A 16,536-nucleotide genomic window follows, 5' to 3' on the forward strand; every position below is an offset into this window, starting at 1 on the left:
CAATTTGTCTTTGTGATGACCATGACTATTTTATCAATCTCCTTTGCCACATTAAAACATGTATGAGCTTCATTTTCTGCTCAGCGTTGTTATTTTATAGTGTATGTTGCCAATCAAGAGTTTGGAGTCATAATGTTTGTTTCTGAAAGAAAAGGGTGGACCAAAAATGACAGCAAGACATTTATAACAACACAAAAGATTTCCATTTCAAATAAATGCGATTATTTTCAACTTTCTATTCACCAAAGGATCCTAAACAAAAATGTATCACGATTTCCACAAAAATGTCATGGGACAGGATCATGTGACACTGAAGACTGGAGTAATGATGCTGAAAATTGATCTTTCATCAAATAATAAATCACATTTTACAATATATTCAAATAAAATTATAATAGCTCACAATATTACTGTTTTTACTGTATTTTTTTTTACTAAATAAATGCAGCCTTTGCGAGCATAATAGACTTTTTCAATAACATTTTCTTTTCCATTTCTGCATTTTTTAACCCCAAACTTTTGCATACAGTGATTTTTACCCCAAATAACAGACAAAGAATGTCTTGTATAGAAGACGGGTTTATTTATGACCATTTCAAGATGTCCAATATTGATGCATTTGGCGAAACAAAGAAGGCAAAAGGAAAGAGGAAAGGGAAAATACTGCATGTCTAATGTCAATAAAACACTGTCAGACAACAGAGCTACGCAATGAAACATAAGAGCGCATCAAAAAAAATGTTTATCTGACATACAAATAACATTAATCCTATAAATGCAAAGCAATGAATTTAATCCTCTCCCTGTTGAGGTGCAAATTACAGGTGGAGGATCGACATCACTGGCCAGAGGTGTATGATGGAGTCCACGGATGCTGGTCTCGGGATAGCACATCACGTCCTTAACGGGAGAAGGTCTTGCCCCTGGACAGATGATGTGAGGGTTACATTCATATTCACAGGTCAAACAGTGAAATAAATATAGCTATATAATCAGTCTTGCAAGAATGTACTACAGACAATTGATGCCAAGAAAATGTAAAAGTGCACACACACACACACACACACACACATACATTACATGGTCACACTTTATATTAGGTGGCCTTAACTACTATGTACTTACATCAAAAAATAAGTACAATGTACTTCTTGTGGTCATATTGTATTTCAAAACACTTTTGCTGCTATTGAGGTGGGATATGGTTAAGGTTAGTGACAGGTTTGGAGGTATTGGTAGGTTTAAGGGTGGGTTAAGGTGTAAGGCATGGGTCAACAGTGTAATTATAAATAGGTATTTTTAAATATATACATACAATGTAAAAACATGCATGTACACAATAAGTGCACTGTATCAAATGATTCATTTCAATGCAAGTACAAGGTAGGACCAATTATATAAATATATATAATAACCAAAATTGCCAATATAACAATATTACAATTAATGATTCTTAAAGGGGATATCGGATGCCCATTTTTCACAAGTTGGTATGATTCTTTAGGGTATTTGTGAAATGTCTGAAATATACTTTGGTTAAAATTATTCAGTGGTCATGTATAACCACATTTTTACCTTGTTCACAGCAACCAGTTTCGGTGCATGTCTCTTTAAATGCTAATGAGCTACTGCCCACCGCACCCCTCTGTTCCGTTTTTTGCATACTCTGTGGTGCGCAACCATCAAAAACAAAACAAATCCACTGCATCCTCAGTGGCTCTGATGGCAGGAGAAAATTAAAACTCTTATGTTCACTTTTACATCCAACTACAAAACGCCTGCATTATAGTGTTGAGCGATATGCTCAATTGTCATGTCGCCAGCCTGTGAGATCGCAGATACACGATATTATTGTGCAAATTTAATTGTTTATTTACCGGAAAGTGAACCAACTCCAGTGTAATGCTAAAAGAGGCCTAATGTTTTTAATATTATTACAACTTAATAGAAACATTGTAAGTTACTAGTTAAAATGCTTACATTTCCTCAGTTATTCAAAAAGCAGCAACACAAAACGAGCAAAGAACCTTTACATTATCAATATAACACTGACTTCAGTCTTGCGCGAGTATGTGCACTTAAAAAAAAAAAGCCGGCTACACCGTATGATGAATAAATCTCTTATACTTACGTCACACATACATCTGCACATTAGAATTCGCGAGTCAGAATTCAGTCAGCATGCATGCATGCTCAACAACTAAACTCCGCCGTTTCAGCAGACTAATCAACGGCTCTGATTGGCTATTGCATTCATAAACTCAATGGAATCGTGTGTGATTGGTTATAACGTGCAACACTGTAAAAACAGAATAATGTTATATTGCTCAGAAAACCAAAACGGCTTGATAATTGAGACGGTTTAGGTTTTTTGAGGGATTAAAAAAAAAAAAAAGGAGTGAATGGATTTGTAGGGTGGTTGTGTCCACAAACTGCTAAGACACATTTATATGCAAACACCATGTGAAAGTGAATTTTGTATCCAATGTCCCCTTTAAGGATGAATCTGTAACACTTAAGTCAGAAATCAATTGCACATTTAAAAAAAATATTCAGTTTGTTAACATTAGTTAATGCATTAGGTATTATAAACTAACAATGCATGATCATTTCTACAATAACTCTTTACAATAAGCTTCCATCTGTTAACATTAGCTAACATAAAACACTTATTAACCTTAATGTCAATTTCAACATTTTCTAACACATTTTTAAAAACAAAAGTTGCATCTGTTCATATTATTTAATGAACATGACCTGACATGAATTGACAATGAATAGTTTGAATGAAAGATTAATAAATATCTTTTAGATAAAGATTAGAAAGGTTAATAAAAAAAATATATAATAAAAACAAGTGTATTGCTCGTTGTTGCTTAATGTTAATGCATTAACTAATGTCACCTAATGGGACCTTTGTACTATTTATACATATAATGATATGTTGGGGTTTTTTTACATTTAAAGCTGTATAAATAAACATGAATTAATGATAAACATCATGTGGAAATGCATATTACTCTATATTAATAAAGGTTGTGAAAAGGGTTGCTCATTGTTAGTTAAAATACTTAATGCATTAACTTTTAGAAAATGAAAACTTCCTGAGAAGTGTTACCTAAGACTGATGACAAAGAGAAGCACTTCACGCTCCAGTCATTGTGAATTCTTTGACTAAGGTGGCCGTTTTTACTGTGCAAATATTAACCGATTGAGGAAAACATCTAGCTTCTCAATTACAACCAAGTAGTGTTTGTTTTATATTTTATGAACTATAAAGGTCAACAGTGACTAGCAGCTTGGTTATGGAAACATTACTTAAATTAAATTACGTTAAATTATTTATCATTTATCAAAATCTTCAAAGTTCTGAAATTAAATCACAACATTTGAATTTGACTGAAAACTAAAATCTATATGAATTTTGAACCTGAAAAGGCAAACCTGTGAACTTAAATTACTTGATGAAGAATAATTTAAGTATAAAATGCCATATTTTAGAAGTTTATTGCAAAATATTAAAATATATAGGATGTTTAAGATAAGACTTTTCTTTCACAATGCATTATGGGAGTGGGTGGTTGCTGTTGAGCTCTTTTTCAATGTCAACAACTTCTCCAATCAGTGGATCTTTCTTCAGTATTATGTGTAGTGTTGACCTTCACTAGGAAGTCATTAAACAAGTTTGTTTAAAAGCACAGTGACATAAAACTAAATCATCAGAGCTCATGGCTGGTCTATTTCAAAATGTTTCTACATTGTAGATAAAAATCCATTTCTCTTTGGCTCTACCCTACTAGAATTTTTCTTTGATTGCAGAGACGACTGGAGAAGAGAGAAAAGTATCTGCAGTTGGCCACATTTCAGTTTAAACAAGCTCAAACAACAACCAGCTAAATTGGTAATATGAAAAGTACATGGTAATCTGCTCTAATATGTTTAGCTTCTAAGAGACAGCGGACGGTGCAACGCCTCAGTGTAATTAATGAAAAGTCAAACACACACTATCACAAATTAACTTTTTGCAAGCACACGCCTCTGGTGTTGAATAAAACCCAGAGATATGCACCAACATCAGCACGAATCAACTGCCTCTACTGGAAAAATGCCCATGAGAAAAAGATTTAATTTTCAAAGATCTGGATGACTGTGCGGTTTCATATAAGTGTGAAATACTAATGATTGTGTAACAGCACTTACGAAATTGTTTTCATCTCTTTCTTCTCAGCGTCCGGGCGAGCACGATTGAGTACCTTGAGGAAGTCCGAGGTCTTAGACCTCATACGAGTGTGGATGTAAGCCTAAAATGAGAGAAAACACACCAATGAGAGTAGAAATCACCTATATTCCCAAGATTAGACATTAGTTTTCTTCACGCTGGCCGTACAAAGGGCCGAATGGTTGAATGACAAGTATGCAAACTGAGAAGCACATTACAAAGCAATTACAATTACACATTTCAAACTCAAGGGCCTCGTTCGACCCTTCATAAACACAAAGAGGCGTTTCTGAGGAGGGTCTCACCTTGGAGCACTTTATGTGGTAGTGCAGATAGTCCCGGAAGGTGTGGATGAGGTTGATGGTGTTGTCTCTGGTGTTGGCATTGGTGTGTCGAGGAAACAGCACTGTTGAGAAATGATATCAGTATTTTTTATTTTCAATATAATATGAAACTCACTGTAATTATGACTTGTTTGGGTAACCTATACGAAGTTTGGAATCAAGATTTTTTATGTTTTTTTTTTTTTGTTTTTAAAGTCTCTTATGCTCATCAGGCTGTATTTATTCAATCATAAATACAAAAAAACAGTAATATTGTGAACTATATAAATTCTTCAGTTTTCAGTGTCAATAAGAAAAAAAATGACTGACCACAAACTTTTGAATTATAGTGTATATTGTTACAAAAGATATCCATTTCAAATAAATGCTGTATATATATTTTTTTTTTGTTAAGGTAATAATTCATTTAATACATTTTATATGTGTGTCCCTGGAGCACAAAACTAGTCTTAAGTCGCCAAACAGCCAAAAATACAGGTCAAAACTACCGATTTTTCTTTTATGCCAAAAATCATTAGGATATTAAGTAAAGATCATGTTCCATGAATATATTTTGTAAATTCCCCACTATAAATATATTAAAACTTACTTTTGATTAGTAATATGCATTGCTAAGAACTTCATTTGGACAATTTTAAAGGCAATTTTCTCAATATTTCGATTTTTTTTTATTCAAAACAGGACAAATATTGTCCTCTCCTAACAAACCATACATCAATGGAAAGCTGTATAAATCTCATTTTCAAAAAACTGATCCTTATGACTGGTTTTGTGGTCCAGGGTCACATATATATACTGTTTTATCATAAAACATGAAATATACTGCAACTAAAGTATTTATACCTGCCAGTACAATAAGACAAAATACACTTATTATATTAAAGACAGAGAGTCTTTTAAAACAGGTCTTAATATCTTATTCAGGGTTGCTTCTCAAGTAAATGTATCCTGTTTTAAAGAACTGTTAAATATTTAAACTGGAAAATATGCAAAAGGCGTTTTGCAGGGCAGTTACTATTTATAAAGGGTTATTATGTAAATCTATGAAATTTAAACCAGAAGTGATGTCTATGTGTAATACTAAAGGTATAAGATCAATTTTATTAACTAAATGCATTTAATAAAATAATCTGTAAGAAAGATTTGTATTTTCAGTTACTGCTGCTCTGCATTTGTTGCTGCAGGGTACCAGAATGAAATGAACAAATAAAACAGAACTAAATAAACACTCAGTAAACATTGCATGTTTCTAGATGCTTCCTGGTTGCATGAGAAACTGAAGTGGCATAGTGCTGGTAAATGCTGTTGGCTTTGATAAAAGGGTGTGGCACTTTTTTTAATTCATTAAGAGGTTTGTGTAACCGCCATGAAGAGAAGCTGGGAGTTTTCTCTCTTGATCCGAATGCAAATAAAAAGTGCACCTGTCACAGGTAAGCAGCAGCACATTGTTCTGGCATCATAATGTCCAAATTACCATTTACCAAATGAACCTGACAAGAGTCTATATTTAACTTTGTTCCAACTAGCAGCTGTGGTTGATAATCGTGTTCAACCAGGGTCTGAAATGAACACTTTCCAAGTGCCATTTGCAAGTAAAGACACTAAATGAATGTTTTTGTGTTTGTGACCTCATGATACAAACCAAAAGTGATGTAGCCGATGTTGTCTCCCACTGTGGCGTCAGTGTCCTTCAGCTCCAGAGGAGGTTCTCTGTGACTGAACAGCACCTGAGGAGCCGTGTGACTGGCCCTCCTGCCCTCCTTAAACTCCTGAACACAGAGAAACACAGGCGTCAGTCTGTCCTGTCATCATAATGACTGCCAAAACGCCACTGTTAACAGACACACCAGCTGTTCTGGTGGTGCTTTGCACTGCTGACATTATGTGCGAGTGATTTTAGACTAGAAATGCCCTGTATTTGTAAAGAATTTAATTCACTGGATTATAAAAAAGCAAACATTTCCAGAAAAAATAATTGCATTATAAAATATATTAAAATACAAAACTATGGAAGCCCATATCTGCCATAGAATAAAACTAAATAAGAGGTTTTGCACTGCAACTTTTCTCGTAATTCTGAGTTTACATTTCTTCTGACTTACTTTCTTGCAATACAGATTTTTTGTTTCTGCAACAGAATAATAGTTAACAAGGTAAATGCAACTTTTTATCTCATAATTCGGACTTATCGTCTTCAAAATGTGAGTTCAAATTTCTGAATTTCTCTCACAATTCTGAAAAAAGACAATTGAGAAAAAAAAAAAAACTTAATTATGAGGAAAAAAAATCTGAATTAAGGCAGAATATTGGAAACCGCAGAAAACATATTTAATTGTAATATTTAAACATTTAACTGTTTTTACTGTATATGTGATCAAATAAATGCAGCATATATACTGAGGAAATAATATTCTTAATACATATTTAAGTTTTTTTTTTTCAGTTAAAATATCTAAAAATCCTTGAAACAGAATGCATTTCTAAGAAAATAACACTGCATTAAATATTATAACTTTTTTTCTAGAATAAAATTCTGCTAGTGCACCATCTATGAAAACAAGTCTGGATATCTTCAATGTTGCTTCTCACGTAAATGTATCTTGTTTCAAGAATCTTTAGACATTTTTATTCTTCAGAATTATTATTTTTTTTTTTTATACATATAGTAGCCCTCAAAACATTGGACACTTAAAAAGTCCTCGATGCCACTGCATTAGATACAAACTTTGGAAGTTAGTGTTTCCTTATATATTAATTTAAAAGAAATACCCTTTGCATATTTTTAAATAATGTAAACATATTTATGTATTTTCAATTGTGGCCTATTTGTCCAAATACTTTTTGGGGCTACTGTGTATATATGTGACCCTGGAGCACAAAAGCAGTCTTAAGTCGCTGGGGTATATTTGTAGTAATAGCCAAAAATACATTGTATGGGACAAAATTATTGATTTTTCTTTTATGCCAAAAATCATTAGGATATTAAGTAAAGATCATGTTCCATGAAGATATTTAGTGAATTTCCTACTGTAAATACATCTAAACTTAATTTTTGATTAGTAATATGCATTGCTAAGAACTTCATTTGGACAACTTTTTTTATTTAGATTTTTTTGCACCCTCAGATTCCAGATTTTCAAATAGTTGTATCTCAGCCAAATATTGTCCTGTCCTAACAAACTATACATGGAAAGCTTATTTATTCAGCTTTCATGATGTATAAATCTCAAATTGACCCTTATGACTGGTTTTGTGGTCCAGGGTCACGTTACGATGACTTAAAATGACTTAAGTGAAAAGCATACAGCTCTAACAATGAGCTCTTAAGTTTTGAGGTCAGTCTAAATACAGAAATGACAGAATTGCTTGACGTACGGTGGTTAAACCTTGTCATTTAAATGTGAAACCATGACGCAAAACAGCTGGATTGCAAAACACCCAGAGAGTGCAATCAACAGCAAGATTCAGCACAGAAATGGTCCAGATTGAACCTGAGAGCGGGATCAAATGAGCGAACCTGCATGAAAACTTTCCCGATGATGACGTCATCGTCATCCTTGAACACTGTGCTGAAGACAACAGTTACTCTGTCTTTCTTAGCCTCGATATACCTGAAGCCAAAGAGAAGACAGACACAAACACAGGTGAGACACGAGCTGGAACAGATGCAAAACTGACCTAAATTAGACAGAAAAACAAAACTTTAGTATTTCTGTCTTGTTTTGCCAATACCAATTAATCTAATCAGACTTATAATACAATAAATTCACAAGAAGTCTTCAAATAAACATCAAGTTATCTGAATTAATTTTAAAATAAATTGTTAGATTGTTATATTAAAATATTTATTGCTAATTATATTGCTGATTATATCAATATTATGCTATTTATATTGTATGAATTTTAAATTGTTTTACACAAAACATATTGCATACACTCATACATTTACATTTTCCTTATAGCCTTGAATTTGGCCAGTTAACAATGTTTTTAAATAAAATCAAAGAACTCATTTTTGCTTTTTGTTCAGTTAATCAGTAAAATAATCACTAGATTAATTGACTACTGAAATGAGTTGCAGCCCTACTGTCCTGAAGTAAGTTCAAGACGCTTACATAGACTCGTCATCCCTGTAATGGACAACAGCCCTTTTCTCTCCTTCGCGACCCTCCTCTTGGAACTTAAAGTATTTCTCGAAGACAGAAGCGAAGCAGTTTCTCTTGAGGATGCCTGCCTGGTGGATCATCTCCTCTTTGTTGGGTGGAAGAGCCTCCAGGTCGAAGAGCAGTGAAATATTGTACCCTTCAGAGAGGAACAACAACAAACCATCAAACCAAAATTCTTACAGTAAGACTAACAATGAAAACAGCAACCGATTGGCTTACCGTCTTCTGGTGCCACAAGGACATTTCCATAAACACGCTTCAGCAACTGAAACACAACAAATACCAATCTCTCATTTTGTTTTAACAATAAAAGATACTGGAAGTATATTATGATCCATAATGAATTATCTGCTTCGAAAGTGCCAATTAGTCTCAAATCGAGAAAAAAATAAATCCTGCACAGAAAAAAAAAAAGATAATCATCTTATTATCGCATTGCAGTCCTCTGAATCATAATAACTGAATCGAATTGTGAGGTGCCTAGACAGTCCCACCCTAAGAGTATAGCATGTCACGTTACATGACACATTAACTTCATGTCGACTATCCATGTATAAAACGACAAGCACTGGCTTGTTTCATTCCTGGCATTTTTAACATGCTTTGAGCGACCTCTATTCTGTCACCTATTTAAGCCTGAATGTCATAGAATAAAGACAGGATTCAACAAATAAAACAGCTCCCGGAAAAAAAAACTATTTCATTTTTGTCTGAGAGATTGTATCTGTATGCAGACAGGAAGCTGAGGGCCATTTCTGCAGGATGTTCCTCTGATTTGCATTCATTTGATTTACATTGGCAGTCCTGAATAAGGCTGGAACAGACTTTGAATATTTATTTGCATTGGCAGGGAAAAGGCCACCCATCAACCTTAACTCCATGAACCCTCAAGACCCATGAAAAGCCCCATGCCCTAAAAGCAATTCATTCATGTTCTCAATGCACTGATTCAAAATCTCGCAGACGCAAACGAAGACGATAATAATTCAACTGCGTTTGTCAATCAATTCAAAATTTAAAACAATGGCTTATCACTAAATTAACTGACCACTGGCTAAGTTTACTAAAAAACGAACCCATGGTTATTTAAAACATATGACTTCCTCTATCCAAAGTGAGTCATAGGCACTTCCTGTTTCACATTGAAACCAAATGTCATTTAGACCCTTAAATGGTGATTAAAATGTGATCTGGACTGAATCGTGTAAAATCACAAGAGTATGAAAGAATGACCCAAAAGAACGTGTGAAATCTGCAACGTCACATTGGAAAAGTGTCCACAGGAAACCCATCTGTACTTTCGAAACAGACGAGAATTACAATTTATACACTATGAACGTCACAAAGAACAATCTTGCAACCTACCAGTTCAACTGCTCAGTAAGTATGCATCTTCTCTAAATGGAGAGCATAAAGCGGTACATCTCACAAAAACACATTCAGATCATATCTCACCCAAAATCAAAAGGAAAACGTCTAACATTTAAAAGTCTGGGGTCATTTTTTAGGAAGGATGCAATAAATTGTGTAAAGTGACAGTATATACATTTATAAATGATACAAAGATTTCAAATAAACGCTGCTCTTTTGAACTTTCTAATCATCCAAGAATCCTGAAAAAAATCTATCCCCATTTCCAAAAAAACAATATTAAGCAGCACAACTGTTTTCAGCATTCATAATAATAGGAAATGTTTTCTGAGCAGCATATCAGAATGATTTCTGAAGGATCATGTGACACTGGAGTTATGATGCTGAAAATATAGTTTTGCATTACAGGAATAAATATATTCAAATAGAAACAGTTTGGTTTAAATTCAAAGAATTTTTCACAAATATCTTTTATCAAATAAAGTGCAGCCTTGGTGAACATTTTAAAAAATCTTACTTACCCCAAACTTTTGAACGGTAATGTATATTTCGTATAGAGCTATAGTCAATTTTCTGGATCATTCTTTTGATTTTATGGTCAAATGCTCATACAGTTTTTGACAGGTTTCGTGATTATGTCTCGTACCTCATTGGCGCCGTGCTCCTGAAGCTCCTTGAAGAACTTGAGAGAGATGCTGACCATTACTTTAGTTTTGTCTCCATTGGGGTTGGAGATGTGGTAAAGCACACCATCAAAGTCTGTAGCAAAAACAGAGAGATCATGTCAATCATTAGAAAAACAAACATTACTGTTATTGTAACATCATTAACCCTTTAAAACCTAAGGGTAAAATAGCTCATTTTTACATATTTGGTTTATTTGACTGTAATATTCTAACAGAATGTGCTACTTTCAAGTGCAAGGTGTCATTTTTTTCAGAAAACAGATGGCTTTCAAAAAAGTACAGTTTTTGACCAATGTTGTGTGGCGAGTTAAACAGAATTTAAATACACAAAAATAAATAAAACAGTAATACAAAGAGAAAAATCGTGATCGAAATAAATACTATAGCATATTTTTGGACGACAGAAACACAGACTCCAACTGCTGAGGTCATTTATACTTCGACCTTACCTGCAAAGGTAACATCTACTGCATCAGGCTTGTTCCTAAACAAAAAGAAAACAGTTTTGTGAGTAAAAAAAAAAAAAAAACAAGTAAAAAGGATAATGGACAGCCAACCAAGGTGATCACGCAGAGGTGGTTTATTTTGCAATACTGATTTTTTTCCACTTCTGCAAGCCTACTTGCCAAATGAATGATGAAATACATCTTGTTGAAATTATTGTATTAGCTTATACAATATTAAAATGTAATTTATACAGTGTATAAGAAATATTTGACCTGAATGCCGTGACTGACCAATCAGAATCAAGTATTACAGTAATAATGTAAACAATGACAGAATGTAATGACAGAACTGTAATAATTTTGTGAAACATTGAATATTTCATTAAAATGCAATGACAAGCCATTTCATGACTTTTTAGTTGAACTAAAAATTAAATAAACAGCGTGAAAACAGTCATATGCACTGATGATGAGTGGAGCACGCGCATACTGAAGTTCCTGAGGAATATGTTACTTCGTCGTGCATTGAAGGGCCTTGAAGAATCGCTGATATCTGCTTGTTTTTGCAGACATGCATTCAGACGGAGCCATGAACAGGAAGTGTCTGCAGTCTTTACTGGGACTAAACATGTCTAGAAATCAGGTCAGCCGCACGCGACGCGTGTAATGGTCAGAATCACTCGAGAACCCCGTTTTAGCAATCACTTGTGATGTCACACTCACACATAAATGATGTTTTTATCCTGCTGGACACACCCCATACAGGATAAGTTACTTCAACAATCCACAAATGATCTGAACGAACAGAATCAATCCAACACGACAGCGTGCGTTATCGTGTCATTTTATCCATGCAAAGAACATGTGTCTCGTGTCAAAGCATGCATGCATGCATTAGATGAGCGATGTTTGATGCGAGTTGTGTCTCAGACAGGAAGATCTTCCTCTTACCCGTTGCTCGCGCTGTCGAATTTCAGGGTGAGAGTCTCCTCTATGATCCGATTGTTGATTTCCAACAAAATCATGATGATTTAAATTAATGTTTAGTGGCTGTGTGGGATTAAAAAAGTAAGAGTAAATATTGGTTTTCTACAATCCTACTTCAATCGGTTTGGTTTTCCTGCTCCTACACCTCTGGCCGCTTCCGCATTGACTCGAAAGACCCGCGGGCTGCCCGCGTCACTGCCTGTTCATTTGTAAATGTTATTTAAACAAAACACTTTACAGGAATTAAGCTGTTTATATTTCATTTACAGTGAGATTTCCAATTTCGAAATAATATTTTTTTCCTATAATTATTTGTTCCCACACCACCTTTTGACCAAAGAATTCCCATGACGTTTCCAGTTATTCGTGATGACTAAATAAGGAGTTTTATTGCACTTTCAAAGAGGGCTTTCTACTCTTTATTCTTTCTTTCTGAAATATTTGAACGCAAAATGTATGTCGCATCTTATATTAAAACATATCCCCTGGTTTCACAGACAAGGCTTAATCCTAGTCCCAGACTAAAATGTAAATCTGAGTTGTTTCAAATGAAATAAACTTGCACTCAGGGCCGGCTCTAGGTTATTTGGTGCCCAAGGCGAGAGTAATCCCCCCCGCCCCCTTTAGGAAAAAGCAACTCCAGTTATTCCATAGTTATTAAAAAAAAGTTATAAAGATTATATATGATCATTTATAGCCTACAACCGCCAAGGGGGGAGCTTTTACCCCATCATTTAAAGCGCTAAAACCAGCTGTCAGATGTTTTTGCGCCACTCCCGGTTGCTGAGCAACGCGCGTGAGTTTGACAGCTGTCAGAGTCACTCAGTCGTTTTTTAGGATTGTATAATCTAGTAAAAGAAATGGACAAATACAAGCAGTGTGTGGACAGTGCACAGTAAAAGTGTACAGCGTGTGCGCAGCTTTCATAATACGATACATTTAATTAACTTATTATTTTTTATTTTTTTATTCTGCAATTTTGCGCCCCGTCCAGCAGATGGCGCCCCAGGCGGCTGCCTGTGTCGCCTGTCGGCAAAGCCGGCCCTGCTTGCACTGAATGATCTTAAAATACATCAGTGCCTTTGTTTTATCTCAAGATGCACACCAGTAATGTGTTTTTCCTAAGCACGTTTATAAAAATTACTTAAATGTCCTAATTGAACTATGGCTTAATGGCTTAGTCTAAGACCTATCTGTGGAACCGGCCCATAAAATGTTTTAATTTATAGAAATCAGCCTGTTTTGTGATTTCCGTGACTTTTTCCGGCTTGGAAGTCACTGGTAGGCTACTTAAAGGTTTCTCGTGAGTATGCTGATACTGTAGTTTCATGCAGTGACAATGTTAGTGAAAAAACTAGGCTACTGCAATATATATATATTCTATTGCCCCACAATGACCTTATGAATCTGAAAAAAGACAAACAGCTAGAGTGTTGTGGTGGTTTGTTGTTATAGGTTATAGTCATTTGAGGAGATAATAAAATCCCACTTTAGCCCTGTTATTATACTGTTAAGATGTATATAGGTATATGTAAATCTGTCTGTATAAACAGCCTTGTTATAGTAACTAAACTTACCTTGCCTTCAATTTGAGTGAGCTTGATAAAATTATGAGATTCATCTTTGATTGAATATGCTGTCATGTTTCAGATATTTTCAGCAGGGTGTTTGTATGGCAGTTTTCCTGACTTGGGACATCATGGCATATTAAAAAATTCAAGTAATTTCTGACGGAAACCCAACATGTGTGTGTGCTTGTTTTGTGTCCTTGCATGGAAAATACATACAGCACCTAAAGATTCATGGGAAAAAATCCAGCATACAGGTTTGGAATAACAGTAAATATTGGGGAAAAAAATCTATTTTGGGGTGATGTATTCATTTAAGAATTGGGATCTTGTTCCTATTCTCTATTTTCCCATTAAAGTATTTTTCATTTGGCTCATTGGGTGTCATCTTTATTCTTATTGAAGTGGCATATGCATCAGCTTCTGTGGATCTGTGATGAAACTGATTACAGTCTGAGGCTGAGTTTGCAGACAATAATTTTCACCACTTTCTTTTTATCGGCACAGTGGAAAACCACTGACATTTACACACACTGTAAACTGAGAAGAACACCTTTCCATGCTCTGTCTGGAACTATGATTTGGAATTGAATGGGGGTGGGATGTTTCATGTACATACTGGTCATTTATCATTTAAAAAGATTCTTGATCTTTCACCATAAAATACATAAAATGGACTTGAAATAATTGGATGAAAAATGTTTGAGTTCATATTGAATCACTTATGTTTGACTGCAGACAATATTTTGATTGTTGAGATATTGAGATTTTCTTCCCGTTCTTCCCTTATCTCACTGGTCTCAAACTCAATTCCTGGAGGGCCACAGCTCTGCACAGTTTAGCTCCAACCCTACTCAAACACACCTGATCCAGCTAACCAAGGTCTTCAGGATCACTAGACACTTACAAGCAGGTGGTTTGGAGCTGGTTGGAGCTAAACTGTGCGTTTGAGACCACTGCCTTATCTTGTGCTTACCATATTTTAGCGTAGCTACGGGTCCCACCCGGGCCCACCCATAGAGAAGTTGGTAATTTTCCAAATGGATGTAATAACATCCCTAAACGATAATAATAAACGTCACTTATTTCACTGTAACTTTATATATTTATTAAAAATATTAAATGCTTGTTTTCATGGTCAATTACAGGTGGTTTATAAGAATGCTGAACTTATATAACATTCTTTTGTAATAAAACCACATCTCATCTTGCATTCCTTTCCTTCTTATTCTTCACACAGAAACGTGTTTCTTCCTGTCCTGAGCACAGCAGAAAAGAGACCAGATCAGATTCATGCTGTTTTAGATTTTACAAACCTGTCTCGTTTAACCTCATATGTCACTGTGTTAGACCACCTCGTTGGCAGTAAAGTAAATCTAAACAGAGTTTGAGCACTTCAGTCATTAACATATACTGCATTCAAAAATAATTGTAAATGTAAAGTGTTCATTGATCACTATTCTGAATATTACAGATTCAATCTCTACAGCTAGGCGCATATTCATGAATGTACATACATTCTCATGATTGTGAGAATTATTATTTTAATAATAGCTGTTCAAGGGATAGTCCAACCAAAAATGACAGTTCTGTCATTATTTACTCACCCTTGAGTTGTTCCAAACCTGTAATGACTTTCTTTGGGGAAGTCGTGGCCTAATGGTTAGAGAGTCGGCCTTGTAATCAAAAGGTTGCAGGTTCGAGTCCCCGGCCGGCAGGAATTGTAGGTGGGGGGAGTGAATGTACAGAGCTCTCTCCACCCTCAATACCACGACTGAGGTGCCCTTGAGCAAGGCACCGAACTCCCAACTGCTCCCCGGGCGCCGCAGCATAAATGGCTGCCCACTGCTCCGGGTGTGTGTTCACGGTGTGTGTGTGTTCACTGCTGTGTGTGTGCACGTTGGATGGGTTAAATGCAGAGCACGAATTCCGAGTATGGGTCACCATACTTGGCTGAATGTCACTTCACTTCACTTCACTTTGTTCTGTGAAACATAGAAGATATTTTGAAGAATGTAACCAAACATTTCTGGTGTCCATTGACTTTTATTATATGCATGAAAAATACAATAGAAGTCTGTGGGAACATTCTTTAAAGTATTTTTGTGTTATACTAAAAAAGAGAAAATTACAGGCTTGGAACAACATGAGGGTGAATAAATAATGATACACTTTTGGTGGACTTTCCCTTTAATAAATTGTAAATAATAACTTGGTATAATTTATATTCTATATAGGATGATATTATGCCATACACCACATCATTGCTTATAAATGAAGTGTCAAAGATGTAACCTCGTTTTTTTTTATGTCTGCTAATCTTCAATTAATTTTGATGATGTTTCCCAAATAACACCTGCATTTAAAAATAGCTAATGAACTGAAACTGGCTGCTTCTCATGTGAGACACTTGTTTACAGCATCTTCAGGACAAACCCAGCGGGACGGAGTTGTTCAATTTCCTGGATAAATGTGGGTAAATGAGGATGTCTGGCCTCAAATCTCTTCACATGTGACATCTTTCCTCTGATGTTGAAAAATCACTTCCATATTACACATGTCAGGTTTTCTACTTAAAGAGTATAGTTCTTTCGTCAGAGATGACTATAAACGTCATGCTTTTTCACTGTATCAAAAACATTCCAGTCATTCATTTTAAATTCAAAAATGTTGCACTTTCACATTTTTATTATTGTCATTTAAATGTAAAAGAAATTCTCATCAAATGTGCCAAAGGTATTCACACTTA

The 16,536-nt window shown here is 35.0% G+C and overlaps 1 protein-coding gene across 3 annotated transcripts; it reads right to left on the reverse strand.

Moving 5' to 3' along the window:
- Nucleotides 1–561: 561 nt before the first annotated feature.
- arpc2 (actin related protein 2/3 complex, subunit 2) lies at nucleotides 562–15,664 on the reverse strand. Of its 3 annotated transcripts, XM_079426854.1 has the most exons (11): nucleotides 12,334–12,399; nucleotides 12,184–12,223; nucleotides 11,236–11,270; nucleotides 10,747–10,859; nucleotides 8,949–8,994; nucleotides 8,679–8,865; nucleotides 8,081–8,174; nucleotides 6,206–6,332; nucleotides 4,525–4,625; nucleotides 4,201–4,301; nucleotides 562–923 (listed from the first exon to the last, which is right to left on the reverse strand). In XM_079426854.1, exons 4-11 carry the CDS (start codon nucleotides 10,801–10,803, stop codon nucleotides 902–904), a joined length of 735 nt encoding a protein of 244 aa, XP_079282980.1. In that variant the 5' UTR covers nucleotides 10,804–10,859; nucleotides 11,236–11,270; nucleotides 12,184–12,223; nucleotides 12,334–12,399; the 3' UTR covers nucleotides 562–901. The 3 variants fall into 3 exon arrangements, with proteins under 3 accessions (XP_079282980.1, XP_079282979.1, XP_079282978.1); XM_079426853.1 differs by lacking the exons at nucleotides 12,184–12,223; nucleotides 12,334–12,399 and adding an exon at nucleotides 15,395–15,664; XM_079426852.1 differs by having other exon boundaries at nucleotides 12,184–12,426.
- Nucleotides 15,665–16,536: the final 872 nt, after the last annotated feature.

The sequence above is a fragment of the Barbus barbus genome (genome assembly GCF_936440315.1).
Source record: "Barbus barbus genome assembly, chromosome: 10".
NCBI classification, from domain to species: domain Eukaryota; kingdom Metazoa; phylum Chordata; class Actinopteri; order Cypriniformes; family Cyprinidae; genus Barbus; species Barbus barbus.

Excerpts from the sequence above, each read along its gene's own strand:
- arpc2 (XM_079426852.1), bottom strand. The coding sequence starts at position 12,257 with ATGATTTTGTTGGAAATCAACAATCGGATCATAGAGGAGACTCTCACC. Across the intron at positions 8,995-10,746 it reads AGGAGCACGGCGCCAATGAG|TTGCTGAAGCGTGTTTATGG; the intron begins GTACGAGACATA and ends GTTGTGTTTCAG. Across the intron at positions 8,175-8,678 it reads TACAGGGATGACGAGTCTAT|GTATATCGAGGCTAAGAAAG; the intron begins GTAAGCGTCTTG and ends CTTTGGCTTCAG.